The following is an 18,041-nucleotide window of genomic DNA, read 5'->3' as shown; positions in this document are numbered from 1 at the left end:
TGAGCAACAGCGCCACTTCCAGCTTTTTTTCTTTTTGCTTATATGGTGCTGGGGAATCGAACCCAGGGCCTCATTCATGCAAGGCAAGTGCTCTACCAATGAGCCACCTTCCCAGCCCCAAGACCTCATTTTTTGGGGGGGATCCAATTGTGGGGCCTGAACTGTGGGCCTGGGCACTGTCCCTCAGCTCTTCAGCTCAAGGCTAGCGCTCTACCACTTGAGCCACAGCGCCACTTCTGGCTTTTTTCTTTTTGCTTATGTGGTGCTGAGGAATCGAACCCAGGACCTCATGCATGCAAGGCAAGCGCTCTACCACTGAGCCACCTTCCCAGCCCAAGACCTCATTTTTTAATGTAAATATACTATTAGTTTAAGACTTCTTCTATCCTGCATACTTCCAAGTTGCAGAGGATTTAGGCAAATAATAGGACATAAAATGTGCATAAAGAATAGCTAGCCTTATATACTATTTTGCAAAACATGGTAACCTTGAATTAATGAATAACAGTGCTTATCTAATTCAAATAAAATTATTCAAAAATTTTTTGGTAGATTTGCCATGATTTAATGACAGTGAAATTTCAATAATCCTTTCAAATATAGTAACTATTTTACTACTAGTATGCCAAGATCAAAATTCAGGAGTCTTCTGTTCATATTTGTAATTTCAGCATTCCTACATTTCTTTAATAGTTTTTTTTGGTCCAAGAAATGCCTTTATCTTTAGAAATGCTTATCACTTCTACTTTTTCTTTTACAGCTGCACTTTTGACATTTTTATGATTTTTTTCCTCTAAGTGTTTAAACTCCTGGCCAGTATCTGCTTTTATCCTGGAATCTGCCCTCCAGGTAAACAGTTTCACAATAATCTTACTGCAGCTCACAGCATAAGCTCTTCTTCCAGGATCCACGGAGTACATCACCTGACACAGGCACATGTGCATGAATACATGTACATACCATCCTGGAAACCACCTCATGTGCATATGGACACATGCTCAGAAGTGGACATTTCAGGTCATGAAACTTCTTGGCCTACACAGATCTACACAGGTACTGCTGTAACGTCATTTACACTAATTCTGGATCCCTTCCTTTCCCCACAGAGTATGTGCCTTCTTGACTGAAGTGAGGGACAATAGGTCTTGGAGCTTCTCAATTTCTATCTAGAGGGCCACTCCCAGATATAATCAAGACCTGATTCTCTTCCTGGCTCTGATCTACTACTTATCATCACAATTTGGGTCAGAGGTACTATAATAAGAGTATAGCAATGACTATAGGGGTAAGGACATATTGCACTCACTAGTGGCTCTTCTCAGTGTACCTGGACATGCTGAATTGCAGATGAAACGCTTGTTTTTACTCTCTGTCCTTTACCTAGCTTTTATTTCTTGGTCACTATCTTCTTATGTCTATCCCTTGTTCAAAGCCTTTTTAGTAATGAATATCTTGTGATTATATTGCTTCTTACATATTATGCCTCAGATTTAGCCCATCACTTTTCCTTTATATGTTTTTCTGGATGAGAGAATTGATTAACATTCCAAATCACAATGATCATTATTGGGCTTTAGAGAAAGTGATTTCCTAATGAGCGCCAGATCTCATTTCCACCCAGGCCTCAGCATCTTTGTTACATCATACCCACCTCCACTCATCCACATCCCTCTAGAATCTAAGCCCAGAAAATGACTACTGTCCTTTTTGTTTATTCAACAAGTAAGATGATTTTTTTTTCCTGGCTTCTTGTTAGGGCCAAAAGAGTAAATGGGATCTTGCCATATTCTAATTTCTTCTTTCTGCTTTGCGCCTGCTCATTTGTGGCATCTTCTTACTAACACCAAGCTCATAGCTAGAGATGGGCTTCCTGAGTCTTTGCTTGCCAAACCTTGATGGGTAGTAGATGCTTAAAATGCAGCAAATAATTCTAAATGCCTCATGTATAGGATCTCATTTAATTGACACCTGTGAGGTTACTAATATGATAACCCATACTGTGAGATCCTCTAATACCAAGGAAAGAATACTTGCCTTAAAAAAAAAAGCTTCAGCTGTAAGGAAATGTATATTGTGGTTACTTAGAGGACATTGAATAGGATTAGCTCTAGAAATGACAAAATGAGGACATTGAGGTAGATATGGAAACTCTTTAACTTCAAATCCATCTCCATATTCCTGGCTTCCAGATACTCCCACAAATCCCCAGACAAGCTTTTCTGACTTAAACACTTCAGTGACTTAACCAGACATTAGCAGATTCATAAAGGTAACATATGCTCAGCACCCACCCTCCACTGCTTTTGAATTTTCCTCTCCCAGTTGGACCTTAGCATATCCCTGAGAACAGGAGGTCCAAGAGATAATGAAGCAGCTTGTCAATTGCTATAGACAGAAATCTGGGGCACATGAGTGAGCAGGGATTCAAAGGATGCCCAGACATCTGCTCAAGGAAGATGAAATATTAAGTTCAGGTTACATTGATTATGGGGGTACAAGTTAAGGATACAAATGAATAGTAGTTCAAGCATTTGTCAGTTGACGAGTTTGGTTCGTGGGTGCTTGAACCCGTAGCCCACAGGCAGTATGGACTATGCACAGCACTTCCCTTTCAGTATTATGGAAACCAAAATTTTGGGGGAATAGGGACTTAAATACGGGTAGGGATATGAGTGTACCTATTAAAGCAATGTCACTTTCATTACCTCAAATGACCTGGTTCAGAGTGATAAGTAACTTCTTCAGACACCCCTTACCCATGGAGGTCCAGAGGACATCCCCTGCTCCTAGGGGTTAAGAAACACCTAGGTGAGAAGAGCATTAGCATTCTTATTTACCCCACCCCCACCCCTCCCCACTCCCATGGTCATGGTCCTCTGAAATCCAGACACAATGGGAATTACTGGGATTGAACTGGGTTGCCACAAGTAAGTGGGTAGGTGGGCAATAATAGCATTGAACCATTAAGAGACAGTTCTTTGTACTTTTTGTAGTGCTTGATATTTATTAAAAAGAATGCCAATGTTTTTCAAGGTAGTATTGAGGAGCTGGGCTGAGAGCCTGTTCTTGTTTCTCTGCTTGTTTTGTTTACAATATTTTGTGTCCAAATGCTCACATCGGTGAGACTGCTACAATTTTGAAAGAAAACACAACCGTTGTGCAAAACCGAGTGCATAAGAAAAAAAAAGGAATAATAACATTTTAGCTGTCAGGCACATTAGCCTCCTGCAGCACTCTAGGAGGGCAGAGGAGGACGCTGGGAGTGGGTAGAGAACTAACCAGACTGTAAATGTACCCCTTCAGGGCTTGGTGAGCTGTCCAAATAAGTGTCCAAAGTCATGTAGCCAACTCAGGCATCTTTCGCTTGGTCCTTATCTCCAAAAGGCTGTAGTCTGTCGGTGAGATGTGATGGGTGGTGGGAAAGTGGAAGCATAGGTGTCTGGGCAGATGAGTTGTAGGGTGAGTGCCATCCTTAGGGGTGAGGATGATCTGGCCAGTGGCTGGAGCTCAGGACACAGTTCGGATTAGCAGGGAGGGGGCACTCTGACTGGCCAGAGTTGAAGACAACACACGGAGACACAGTGAGCTGCAGATCAAAGCCCAGGCCCAACCCCAGCCCTGGCAGCAGGTAACTGGAACACTATTCCTGAAACCAAACAACAAGCACTACAAGGAAGGAGGGCGAAGGAGAGAATGGAAGGGCAGCAAAGGGGATGGCAGCAGAAGGGGGAGCGCGGCAACTCCGGGGCGGGGGGAGGGGAGGAGGGAGGAGAGATGGCACGCAGGGCCTTCTCCCCTCTAGGCCCAAGGGGTTCCAGGCCTAGTAATCATCCTCTTCGTAGTCGTCATCATCATCATCATCTTCATCGTCATCCCAGCCAAAACACTGCTTCATCTCATCGAGAAAGGCCCGGTAATCACCTAGGATGGGGCTATCCATCTCGATGTAGGGCACCACCCACTCCTCGGCTTCCCCGGTGAGAAGGCTGATCAGGAAGGCCACCTTCATTGCGTCGTTGCAGAACCGGTTCTCGTTCACAAGCATGTAAGAGGCCGTCTGCACAATGAACTCGGGGAGCCGGGAACTCTCGCCGTTAAACGTTTCGGGAAAGGGCACCGGGCAGCTCGGCGGACGTACCTGGCGCAGCAGAGTTGCCCTCTCGCAAACCAGCAGCCGCAGTTGTTCCATAAGCTGGCTGTTCTCGATGCTCAGGGCTCGGTGTCTCACCAGGAGTGCGTGTAGCAGCAGCACCAATTCGTCCACCATGGCGAAGTGATCGCTAGGGCTCGACTTAGTTCGGCTCGGCTAAAGTGCACGCCAAGGCCTTGCAGGAAGTGCGTGTCCGCAGAGGCGTGCGGAGACCAAAGGCTGGGACAGTGCAAGGCGGGGGTATGGGCAGCTGCGCAAGCACCGCCTCCAAGGTCATTCAGGTGGCCAGCGCGCCGGCGCAGCTCGACGAGAAGGGAGTGGCTCGGGATGGAGCTGGGACAACGTGGGGGCGTGGCTAGGACGGGACCGGTTGTGTAGCGGGAGTAGTGGCCTGGGAGGGCGTGGCCAGAGCAGGGTCTCTGAGCTGTGAGCATGAGGTAGCTCCCAAGGCAGAGGCATAATAGGCTTGTTTCTGCAGGGAGCTAAGCTAGCACACAGACTCCTATTTTAGAGACCTCCGACTTGCTCCAGTTGGAAGCCTTTGTTCCAGACTACTCCTACAGTACAGTGTATGTTTATGGGTCTGTGGTCACTGAATTTCTTTGGCTTGATGTTTTACCACAATCCTTTGCTTATTTAAATATCATTTAGAGAAATATCAACACTGCTGAACACACTGTAGGAGTTCACTTCCTTTCAGTCATGAGAATATCATAGGATCCTATCTTTCATAACAAAGAACGATTAAACACTCATACCTCCTCTTCTTCCTCCTCCTCCTCCTTTGTGTACTGTTCCTTAGCTTTTTCACTCAAAGCTAGGCCTGTACCACTTCACTCATGGCTCTACTTCTGACTTTTTGGAGGTTTATTGTACAGTCTCATGGACTTTCCTATCGCAAAAGGCTTCAAACCAGGATACTCAGATCTCAGCTTCCTGAGTTTGGTAGTAGCTAGGATTACATAGGTAAACCACTGGCACCCAGTTTATTGCAATCTCTCTCTCTCTCTCTCTCTCTCTCTCTCTCTCTCTCTCTCTCTCTCTCTCTCTCTCTCTCTCTCTCTCTTTCTCTCTCTCTGTTAATTATTTTTAACCTGCAAAATCAGAATCCAATAACCATTTGTAGGACTCCTATCTTTGACTCCTTTCATGTTCTGATATTAATTGCATTGTTTTGGAGTAATATTTTCTGATTAACAATAGATAAAGATATCTCAGTTTTATTTTTTTATTGTTATTTTGTGTTTTGTTTAAGTACTGGGGCTTGATCTCAGAACCTGGGCACTATCCTTTAGTACGTTCTCAAGGCTGTCATTCTAACTAACACTTGAGTCACAGATCTACTATCAGGTTTTTATTGGTTAATTGAAGACTCACAGAATTGCCTGCCTCTAAGCATTACAGGCCATAGGCACCTTGTTAGATGTCTTTCCTTTAATTTCATGTCTCTGCTTTGAATGTGATTATTGAAATAACTTTTGACAGCTCACTTGGTCCAGAATACTAGTGTAGACTTCTGCTATGACCTCTGCTTTAAAAATATATCCCCAAATTCAATCTCATTTTTTCAGTTTTATATCTACTGCCCTGATTCCAGCCTTCTCAAACAGACTTTTGTATGTAACCCCTTTCATTCTTCTCCTCCCATAGTATAATTTTCTACAGTGTAGCCACAGGAATCTTTTAGAGCTTAGCTAGCCACATCACAAAAGGTCCTGCTCCTTCTCCTATGTCCTCTTCTGTACTAATCATGTTATCTACCTAGCTGATTCATATGCCTATGAAGTAGTTCTGACCTTGATCTTTGCCATCTTTACATCTTAGTGTCTTTGCCATCCCTTTTGCCTTACCAAGGTCTGCAACCAGTGTCTAATCCCTTGCTCACAGAGAGAACTCTAATCAATTAGAGCATCCTGTCTTCTGCTAGAGATCTCTAATCCATTACCTTACTTCACTTATCTATATAGTACTTACTATACTGACTGATACCATATAGTTCTTTGGTCATCTGCACCCACTTTTGAATATAAGTAGCTGTACCAGGAGGGGACTTTGCCTTGCAAGATACACTCTCTTTGTAAATGTACAGAAGTCACAGCAGGAACTCCCAAAATATCAGTTTGATGATAAAAATATAAAGTAGTGGCTGCACAAGGTGTCCAAACCTACTCTCCAAATTGTCCAGTATATTCTATTTCTAGTCATGCATAAGTCTCTATTGGGAAATGGAAATATATAAATGACAAGAGAAATTTTTCCATAGCAATCTTATTTTGTCCTTGACAATAGAATTGAATGATCACCCATGGAAGTCGTAGGCTTGAAGAGAGAAAGAAAACAGCCGTAAAACAAGTACAGGAAGGAAAGGTTACCTGGATGAAAAAGCAATCAAGGTAAAAGAGAAGGTAGGAGGAATATGAGCCTTTGACCCCCTCCTGCACTAGGAACTCTTCAACTAGATCTAAAACTCTTTTAGGGCAGGCAGGCATCAGCTCTGATTCATACTTTTATCTTTTCCATTTGACATTGTCTATTACTTACTACATACATGTCCAATGAATGGAACAGGGGAAAAGCAAGGGGAATATTGGAAAATATTTCTAGCTATCTTCCTCATTCAGTTTAGTATGGGCTTGGCCTAAGCAGGGGTACTATCCTGCGCTACAATGCTTAATTCACGAAGAGATGCCTGGAGTTCTGCTCCAGAAACTGATTCCTATGGTAGACACTGGGCCACAGGGTTGACACATTCACAATCAGATGTGAGCAATTTGGACCCTGAAGTGTTTGCTTAAAACCAAGCGAGACAAAAGACAAAGTAGGAACCTATGTAACAGCAATACTCACAAGACAATATGTTGGAAATGATCTGTACAACTTGGAGGGTGGGACTGAGTAGGGGAAAGAGGGAGAAAAATGCAGGAGGGGGTAACAAGTTAGACAAGACATGTAATCACTAATTTATGTAACTCTAATGCCTCTATACATCACCTGGACAATAAAATAAAAAAAAAAACAAATAAAATAGGAACAAAAAAATCACCAGCCATTAATTTATACACCCATACCACCATCCCAGCTTTTCTGACTTCCATGGAACAATTTATATGTCCTCCATACCTAGGTGCGTTACCCCAATTCTGTTCTTAGTTTTCTACTCCAAAGCAGAGTGACTCATCAATATATCCATATGAGGAAAACCCTGTATTCCCTCTGAGGGAACGCTGGAATCCAAAAAGACTGGAAATGGCTTGGTCAGATGTGCCCAGAGTGGAGCCGCAACATTGTTGTGCAATGCTTTCTTGCTTGAAGCAAGAACACAGAGAACTTATCACTGGCTCACAGAGGAAGTAGCTGGAAAGGAGTATCTGTTGACAGACTATGTAGCATTTTGATGCTGATAGCAACCAGTATTCCAAGTGCCTGTGAACCTCTCCCCTACTATTGCCCAAGGCAATTAACGTTTACTTCTTTGTTCATTCATCCTGTTCAGGGCTGCTTGCTCATACCCATTTCCACCTCTTAAATGACCTTCAGATATTCCTTTACACCTGTGTGAAGATGGAGAGTACTCTGTGAGTTGTCTCATTTTCATTAATTTTTTTTTTTTTTTTTTTTTTTTTTGTCGTTCGTAGGTCTTGAACTCTGGGCCTGGGCGCTGTCCCTCAGATCTTCAGCTCAAGGCGAGCGCTCTACCACTTGAGCTACAGCGCCACTTCTGGTTTTCTGGTGGTTTATTGGAGATAGGAGTCTCACGGTCTTTCCTGCCCGGGCTGGCTTTGAACCGCGATCCTCAGATCTCAGCCTCCTGAGTAGCTAGGATTACAGGCGTGAGCCACCAGCGCCCAGCTTCATTTTCATTAATTTTTAACAGAACACCTCTGGCTTGGAACACCTAAAGGGTGGTTGAAGTCACCAGGTAGCAGGAACACATTCCAAGGATGAGCGAAGGGCATCGGATGCTTCTTGCTGCACCCATCTTGCGTGTTCCAAATAATATTCCGGTATATATCTAGCAAGCAGGCTGTAGGATTCTTTTGAAATAAACATGAAGAAATGTCCTTTAATTCATCCATCACCAAGGGGGTGTACAGAGTATATCGGGTCTTGCAATGTGTACCCAGAAGCATTTATAAAACAAAAACAAACAAACAACAAAAAACAGGCAGATGGATGCTACCAAGATCCATGCTTCTGTTCACAGATCCTACCTCCTCTCCCTACTTCTTGCCCAATAGTTCCTGGGTGTCTTGGTCTGTTTGTTTTTTACAGGAACAAGAACATAATCCAGAGGTTGTAGAACCCTCTAGCCTAAAGCAAAGAATGGCACAGGTCAGTTTTTTACCTCCTGCCTTTGCCCTCTCCAGTTTATAAAAGAACTGGAGCCACAGCGCCACTTCCCGTTTTCAAGTGGTTTATTGGAGATAAGAATCTCCTGGACTTTCCTGCCCCGGATGGCTTTGAACCGCGATCCTCAGATCTCAGCCTCCGAGTAGCTAGGCTGCTTGTTTTTGTAAGGTACTAACTTGATACTTTATTATGGTTGAAAGAAATTACATTAAATACCATAGTGAATATGCCCAACACATTTTAATTCCAGAAAATATCACTTGCCAATATTGTTAAATTTAAAATCTGCTTTCTCCCTCTTTCTTCCTTTTTTTTTTGTATTCCTGCTTTGTTTTCTCCGTCCACACTCACGAGTACCAGTGTCAGAGCTATTTCTCTTCTTAATAATTGTATTTGACTTATATCCTTGTCTCATAACTAAGGAGATCCAAGACTTTGCTTTTTTAGATGATAGAAAAATGTGATGCTGAACATGTTTATAGTCTCAAGGATGCCTAACTGAAAAAAATTAATGTCTATAACTAAAGGAAATTTTCTTTGAATTAGTATTTTATACTAAGTAAACTGTATTCTTTATGTATCCCATATTTTCTTTATTCAATAATATAGAATTTGTTGCCTGTAGCATATTCACATTAGATTTGTTGTTCTTATTATTTCTCTTGCCTAGTTACTTTATGTAATTAGTCATGCTCATTATACAAGAGCTTATACATTGGGTTTATTTACAGCACTTTCATTTATTTGGGAAACTACATGGCATTGTGTTAAATCTGTCCTTATGGATATTAAACAATATCTGTTCATAATTTGTTTGCTTATTTTAATATTTAATAAGCTTCTCTTTCAGATTGGCTTCTTAGTTTCTCATGAATCAGAATAGTTTAGTGAACTGAAGATAATCACCATTGCTTTGCTATGAATCAGAAAAGAAGAAACAATTTGTCAACATTTATAATTTGATCTAAGAAGTAGATGATAATAATGTGACTTACATTTTATGAAGCAAGACCTTAAAGATCTGAAAGTTCTGCCTTCTTCACTTGGTATACTATTTGGAGCCAGCTTTCATATAAGAAAGAAATCTTAGTTTACCTGACCGTGATACTGTGAAGAAGCACAAACCAGACTCATGGACAAATAGAGTCCATACAAAGGAGCAGCAAGAAAGCAAACAAGCAGCCACCCTTGTCATACTTTCCAGCCCAGCAGTCACCACCTGAAAGATCCTTGCTGACTACATAAAACAGAACAAAAATTCAGCTGAACCTTAAATGAATGTTTGATCCACAGAGTCATAAGCTTATAGAATTGCAGTTTCTTCAAAGTACACAGTTTGAGGATGGTTTGTTTCTTGGCAGCAGACACTGATGATGGACTGTACACAACAGAATGACTGGCTGGATCAAAAGAACAGATGCTCTATTTTAGATCTACAGCCATATTATAGCTTTTAGATTATGTATTTATCTATTTGACCTCTTTTAATTTCAGAGTTCCACTAATAGCCGCATTTCTTTGCCTCTACGGAGATCCAGGGCCTATATTGTAAAATCACTTCTTTCCTGTAACTGACACACTCAGACATTATTTTCCATATTTTAAGTCACCCCAGACTTACTAGGGATTAATCTCTATATCCTAAAGCTTGCAGGAATTATTTAAAATGATCACTCTTACTATTTTGTTTATCCTGTCCCCTCTTTTCTTTTCCATAGAGCCTCCAACAAACAGAACAGTGGCATATAGCTTCCCTATATTCCTCTGCACTCTTTTTACAGAACAGGGTACTTGGAGGGGGTGAGCTGGACATAGAATGGAGTGTCATTTCCCTTCGAGAAACTAAGTCATTAATATTTTTGAATGATGACATTTAGTCATGTCTGTCAACTAAATTCCTGTGGGTACTGTTGAGATAAAGCTAAAGACATCTTTTCCTCCAAGGACTCCTGTGTCCTTGTATGAGTCTCCTCGTGTAAGCAGACACGAGCATGCTGCTTCTCTGAACCACCCTAGATGCTACTTGTGGAAAGAAATGACAATGCCACAGATCAACAAAGATAGAATCAGAAGCAGCCACATTTGCTCCAGGGAATGCAGATGCATTTCCCATAGGAAAAAGTGAAATGCATTTTGGAGGAAATATTATAGACAAAAATAGAAATGTTTAAAATAGAAATGTTGCTCATTAACTGTGTGGCTTCTGCAACTCATTTATTTACTTCTGATCATGAGTCTCCTTATTAATAATATGTACAGCAACAATATCTAGATCATAATACTACCGTGGAAATCAATTATATAATAAAATGAATTGGGAAAACTACAATGTGCTCTATACAGATTGCATATTAGATTTCAATGGAGCATTGTGATTTACTAGTCTTAATGTGACTATGTTCCCTGCATTTAAATTTTAATGTGTAGTTATTTCATATCTTCTATTTTAATATAACACACATAAATTTATATGTGAAGATTAAAAGAAAAAGATTTACTTTTCAATAAGTATTGGAAGAATATAATGAACTTAGAACTGAACTTTCCTTACTTGCTGATATTATAAAGATGAGATAAAAGATTTAATTTTTTTTGATTTTCATTTTTGGAAAGGGAGGTCAGGCTCTTGGTATGTATCTTGATCGAGTCTGAAACTCATGATTCTCCTGTCTCAACCTCCCAAACACTAAATATAGAGATACCCTACCAAGCTTGCAAGATTTAACTGATCTTTACGGAGGAAAACAGGAAGGAATGACCATTATCACATTTAAAAGTCAAGCATGTAATGTTTCCTATCTTCTTTAACATCTTGGGAGGATTTGTGTGACATAACGGATGTGGGTATATCTAAACTAAAAGGGTGGAGCATGGCTCCTGTGGCAGAGCCACTTTCTAGCAAGAGAATAGCTCTGTTCAATTCCAAGTACCATGCAAAGGAGACAATGAGATAATTTCTATTATGAACACGTTTTGAGCATCTCTAATTCCTAATTAACTTATTTTCCTATATATGTTCAAAGTGATAAAAATATCCCCTCAATGTGACTCAATAGAAGTTTCTATTTCAGCTTCATTAAAAAATTCTTTCTGAGGCATTGTTTAGTTCAAACATCCCCTAATTAAAATTTAAAGGACAAAGCTCTCTGAACATTACTTAGTCATACAAAAACAGCAATCACAGTCAGGTTATTGGTTGTTTTTTAACTGTACCCTAAGACCTTGTGTGGAAGGCTCTAGGCAAATCAGAGAGATACTTTTATATTTGGGGTATTAGAAAGAGAATCAAGACCCAGCTTTGTGCTTGTAAACCATGTATATCCCTAGACATTGAGTTCCAAGGAAAGCTGGGTGAACCTTGTAGTTAAAAAACAAGTTTTTCTTGCAAAAACCACATGAGATACATCTGGGAAATATATTTAAATCTTTTTGCAAATTCATCTGTAATGACTTAAGAAAGATAGCTGAACTATTTCAATTCTTTTTTATTTTTTTGTTTTTTGGTTGGCCGTGGGGCTTGAACTCTGGGCCTGGGCGCTGTCCCTCAGCTCTTCAGCTCAAGGCGAGCGCTCTACCACTTGAGCTACAGCGCCACTTCTGGTTTTCTGGTGGTTTATTGGAGATGGGAGTCTCACAGTCTTTCCTGCCTGGGCTGGGTTTGAACCGAGATCCTCAGATCTCAACCTCCTGAGTAGCTAGGATTATAGGCGTGAGCCACCAGCGCCAGGCTCAATTCTTTTTTTTTTTAAACTAGGGCTGAGAACCGAACCCAGGGCCTTGGGCACGCCAGGCGGGCACCCTTCCGCTGGGCTAAACCCCCAGCCCCCGGCTCAATTCTTTAAGTATAAGTTTTTAAATAACTGTCACAGTGTGCTAGTATTAAGATAAAATTTATCTATGGGATTTTTTTGGGGGTGGTCTGGTCATGGGGCCTGAACTGTGGGCCTGGGCGCTGTCCCTCAGCTCTTCAGCTCAAGGCTAGCGTTCTACCACTTGAGCCACAGCGCCACTTCTGGCTTTTTTCTTTTTGCTTATGTGGTGCTGAGGAATCGAACCCAGGGCCTCATGCATGCAAGGCAAGTGCTCTACCACTGAGCCACCTTTCCAGCCCCTGTCAATGGGAATTTTTAAAGTAGCAATTTTTCTGTTACATCTTATTATTGGTTTATACTCAATATGTTTATGCATATGTGGCACTCAGTTTAGCATGTTTACTACTTTAACATTTTTTTCTTTTTTTGGCTTTGGCAATACTATGATTTGGACTCAGGGCCATGTGCTTGCAAAGCTGGTGCTCACCATTAAAGTATGCATCCAGCCCAGTTTTTTTTTTTTGGGGGGGGGTGTCCGGTCTTGGGGCCTGAACTCTGGGCTTGGGAGCTGTCCCTCAGCTCTTCAGCTCAAGGCTAGCGCTCTACCACTTGAGCCACAGCACCACTTCCGGCTTTTTTCTTTTTGCTTATGTGGTGCTGAGGAATCTAACCCAAGGCCTCAAGCATGCAAGGCAAGTGCTCTACCTCTGAGCCACCTTCCCAGCCCCCAGCCCAGTTTTTAATGGTTGTTTTTAGTATAGGTCATGTTTTTTCCTTGAACTATGAGTCATCTACGTTAGTTTTCCTGTAGTTTCTGAGATCATAGGTGTGTACCACTGAAAGTAGTTGTCTCTAATACTTCTTGTGGACTTTTGTGCCAAGGCTACCAGGGAACCAAGATTCTCCCCTTTCTCTGCTTTCCATGTAGCTTGTGATGATAGACATGTGACTCTGTGCCTAGAAGCGGCCTCTTGAACGGCTCTTCTTAGGCTGGCCTTGAATAGCCATCTTTCTGTCGCCCTATACTCATGTACCTAAGATTTCAGGCATGAATCTAACCTAGCTTGTTGTTTTTTGTTTCTTTGTAGTCTATGGATTCACTTATGTATTTCCTTTGGAACATTTACATTAATTTCTTTGAAAGAAAATCCAATTAATGTCAGCAATGAACTTGGCAGAAGGCAAAGGATCTCTGTCTATGTATCCCTGTAAATTCTGGAAAATCCTTACGTTGGAGGGAATGAACTGCTATCTTTTAACATTACTTGAACTGGTTTAATCTCAGTACTTGACACAGTATGTCTTCCTTTGCATATATCATTGTTGAAATTGAACATAAATATAGTAGATTATATTAAACATTAAATATTAAATATTAATAATTAAACAAATAGATCAGGCATAGTTGACTACTTCATATATGCTTCAAACAAAGGAGAAAACTGAGGGTAGAATCCAGATCCATCGAAGAGTAAATTCCAACATTAATAGTAATGATTTATTCAGTAATTTTATGTGTTCTGGATATATCTAATTATATCTATATCTATATCTATATTATATTATATATTTAATTATAATTATATGATCATATAATTATATTATATATCTAATCATATAATACCTTCATACTCATTCTTTCTTGAGGAAAATATTCACATATTCTTATAAAATAATGAATTTAATTTGTAACATTCAAAATCGTGTTTGGATTATTCTCGGCTTGGAATTCCAGTGTTTCCTGTCTTTATCCCTGCCCCAGTCCACTCATAGTCACCAATACATTTGATGATATAGTAGCTCACTTTGGATTTCTTTCTACAGTTATATACAAATGAAGCAACAATATGTATGTTTTATTGTATTCTGAGTTTTATTTACTCAGGATAACTCTGTTGGGATTCATCAATTTGTTTCATTTATTGATAGCATTTTTTTAGCTGATGAAGCATATTATATGGCTAAATCCCAATTTGTTTGCCATTTACTTACTGATGAATAATTTTTTAAGTAACAGCTTCACACAGATATAATTAGCATTCCACAGAAACTCACCTATTAAAATTTAAAAATCAGTTATGCAACTCATCACTACCTAATTTCAGAACATAGTCATGAAACAAAAACACCCACCATTTGCATCAGGAGACATTTTCTATTACCTTTGTGGTTGGTCTGTGGAAAGCACAAACCTATATTTTTCCCTGTGGATTTGCTTGGACACTTCATATAAAATGGCTCTTGTGAGATAGAGCCTTTGTGTTTGGATTCCTTGATTTTGTACGAAGTTTTCAATGTTCATCATGCTGCAACCTATTTTAACTTGTTATTTTTTTCTTCTTGCTACCTCTTTAAATTTGTTTATTAGCTTTGAAGGCCGAGGAAATTACTTTCCAGTATCAGTGTTAGTTTGTGTCAAGTACTATTTCTGTATGTACAGATTTGGACATGTGGCTTTCGACCCTTATCATATTCATAAAACAAATATATTGCTTTTCAGATGTGAACTATTCTTCTGTTATCTGGGTAAGTCTATCTCGATAATGTATATAATCATTTTCAGGTGTTTGTGGATAAGTTCAGAAGCAGTGCAATCTCTACTTGAAACTTTCTTCCTGCAAAGGATTGGGTTACTACTTTGTTCTATATTTTTACGTATTTTCTATATTAGAGGAATAAATTTAAGTAGTTCCAATTTGCTTTTGGGTGCCTCTAGTAAATTTCCATTATTGTTATTTTCAACTCAATACTTATTTAAGTTTTATAACTTTACATTTATTTTTATTCTTATTTGGCAAATCTATCAGCCAGGGGTTTGGCAAATAAAGCATCAGTAGAATCTGTCTGTCAGTCTCTATCTTTCTGTCTGTCTTCCTATCATCAATTAATCAATGTGACCATCACACACACACACACACACACACACACACACACACACACACACACACCATTTTATGTACTTATTTAAAAGTTCTTGTAAGAAATGGAATTATTCTAAGTCTTTTTAGACAAATTTGAAATATATAGGGTAGGACATCAGAAGGATAGGTTGGAACTCTCAGCCTTGCATTAAATGTATCATCCATTGGAAGAATTCCTTCTTCAAAGAAGCATCACTTCTGGTAGTTGAACCTTTCACTTAATATGCTTTTAATTTACTTGGAATATATGATTGTTTTGAAGCTTAGTTTTAAACTTCGTTAGAAATGTCCAGACTAGCTACTAATCTAGAGGTAGGTTTTTTTCTCCCATAACCATGACAATATCCTCTGATGTCCTGACTTAATGCCACATGAAATGCAAGGTTTTTCTCTAGTATGGATTTATACAAATGTCAAGTACACTTTAAAGTCTTATTGAAATTGCTGAATTCTGCAAAGGAGCTGTATAGTGCTCACTTTTTTTTTTTTATCATATTACAGATATTTATTCTTCCCATACTATTTTTGGGTCAACTTAATGTAATACAATTGTTCCTTTCATTTTAATTTATACTTACTGCTGAAGAGTGAAATTGAATACCTTTCCTTATTCATTTGTAGTTATTAATCAGATAATAGCCTGTTTATGGCCATTCTGTTTTCCTATTAAGTTGATTGCTTTTTATTTTGTTTATACAATGGTTTTATATATTAATTTTTAATTACACACATGGTGATTATTTTTCACTCTCGTTTATATTTCAACGTTGTGTAAGAAAGCATTTATCTTACAAATGTAGTACTTGAAACAGTGTTCTGAAAAACAGTATAATATATTCTTTTTTATTTTATTGTAAAGATGTTGTACAAAGGGGTTACAGTTATATAAGTAAGGCAATGAGTACATTACTAGTTGATCATTGTTACCCCTTCCCTTTCTTGTTGTAGTCCCACTATTCCTTCCCTCCCCCATCTCCCAGAGCCCCTCCCATCTGAAGTTGTAAAGTTCATTTCCAATATACTGCCCTGTGGGTATCCTTGTTGTAATGGGTCATCCTGTGTCCCTATTTCAGCATTTTGTTATTCCCCTTCCCCTCCCCAGATTAGACATATGTATATACAAGATGCAGGCTACCAAAATCGAGTACAGTGACAACAGGGGATATGCCATAGAGGAAAGAACATACAAAGGAAACAACAACAAAAAATAAAATCACATCGTACATTTCAAACAATAACAATAAAGACAGACCTCTTGTGTCCATATCTTGGGGTTCATTTCACTTAGCATCATCTTCTATGGTCATATGTACATGGCTTTGGAGCTTTTCAGCTTCTCTGATAAGATTATCATATACGTATACTAATTATTGCAAATAAGGGAAACCAAGGGAGCTCAATTTCTTTGGGACTGGGTTACTTCACTTAATATGATTTTTTCCTAAGTAATTCCATTTCTTAACAAATGAGACTGTGTCTTTCTTTCTGATGGAAGCATAGAATTCCATTGTTTGTGTGTGTGTGTGTGTGTGTGTGTATGTGTGTGTGTGTATACCACAGTTTCTTGATCTAGTATATTCTATTTTTCATCTTTGAAAATTTCTCCTCATATACATATAGCAAGGCAAAGCACTAAACTGGTTAAGTGGTATTATAAAAGGGAAAAATAGCCTCTGATGTTGAAAAACTAGGTCTAGGTGTTATGACAAGGTGTTCTAACACACTTAGTCTTCTCCGTTATATTGCTGATGAACAAAACATCAACTTGAAATAAGAGCACTCTGATGATGTACGAAGACAAAAACAAGACCAGTCTATAATCACATCTGATCGCAAACAGAAAATGAACACAGTACAAATCAAGAAATGACCAAACATTCCACTATGTTAACTAATATAAAACTCTACTGATTTTTTTAACCAATTATAGCTTCACCCTGGTTTTGTTTTAAGTCACTACGTCATCATTTCACCTCCAGTTTCTGAAAACATACAATCTAGAACAAAATGCTGCTTTTAAAAAACCTCCCACAAATCACCTAATACAAAAGCAAGAACTAGAGCAAGTATTTTCTGTTTTCTTCTTAATCAGATGCCCGACACTTCGCTCTGTTGCTTTCTCAATGTAAGGAACAATAAACCCAGCTTGTTCCATGACAGTGTGTTTCCGATGATCTTTTGATATAAAACTTTGAAAGGACACTTTTACTTTTGGTTTTACTTCATTTTAACCATTTATTCATTCATTTTAATTGATTAGTATTTATTGAATAGAACACACAGCTTTAATGTGTGCACACGCTGTGGAATGGCTAAGTTAAATGATTGAACATTTGTATATTAGTTCACTTCCTTATTTTATTTTCATCAAAATTATTGAAATCAACCAAGTATCAGTGGTTCATACCTATAATCATAGTTATTCAAGAGGCTGAGATCAGATGATCGTAGTTCAGTCAACCCAGAAGACAAACCTGTGAACTCCTTTATGTCAAATTAACAAGCACAAAATCAGAAGTGGCCTTATATTGAGCAGAAAGAGCCAAAGGAAATCACAAAGCCCTGAGTTCAAGCCTCAGCACAGGCACACATACCAAAAGAACCTTGAAATCTACCATTTTTTAACAATTTTCAGGTTTATTGTTATTAGCTACCATGTTGAATAGTAGATCTCTTGAACTTATTCCTAACTTCTTTTGTGCTCCTTGACTAATATCTCCCTAACTCTAGCTCTTTTGATCAAAACATTGTATTTTAGTCCAATTAAATGTTTTGTTGCTTTACTGCCTCACTGTGTGTGGCTAATAC

The 18,041-nt window shown here is 39.2% G+C and overlaps 1 protein-coding gene across 1 annotated transcript; it reads right to left on the bottom strand.

Moving 5' to 3' along the window:
- Positions 1-2,974: 2,974 nt before the first annotated feature.
- Ldoc1 (LDOC1 regulator of NFKB signaling) lies at positions 2,975-4,416 on the bottom strand. Its single transcript, XM_070039626.1, has one exon. The coding sequence runs from the start codon at positions 4,265-4,267 to the stop codon at positions 3,821-3,823; it is 447 nt and encodes a 148-aa protein (XP_069895727.1). The 5' UTR covers positions 4,268-4,416; the 3' UTR covers positions 2,975-3,820.
- Positions 4,417-18,041: the final 13,625 nt, after the last annotated feature.

Source organism: Dipodomys merriami, unplaced genomic scaffold (genome assembly GCF_024711535.1).
Source record: "Dipodomys merriami isolate MVZ:Mamm:240054 unplaced genomic scaffold, mDipMer1.0.p SCAF_3, whole genome shotgun sequence".
Classification (NCBI taxonomy): Eukaryota; Metazoa; Chordata; class Mammalia; order Rodentia; family Heteromyidae; genus Dipodomys; species Dipodomys merriami.
This window is presented reverse-complemented; position numbering and strand designations above follow the sequence as displayed.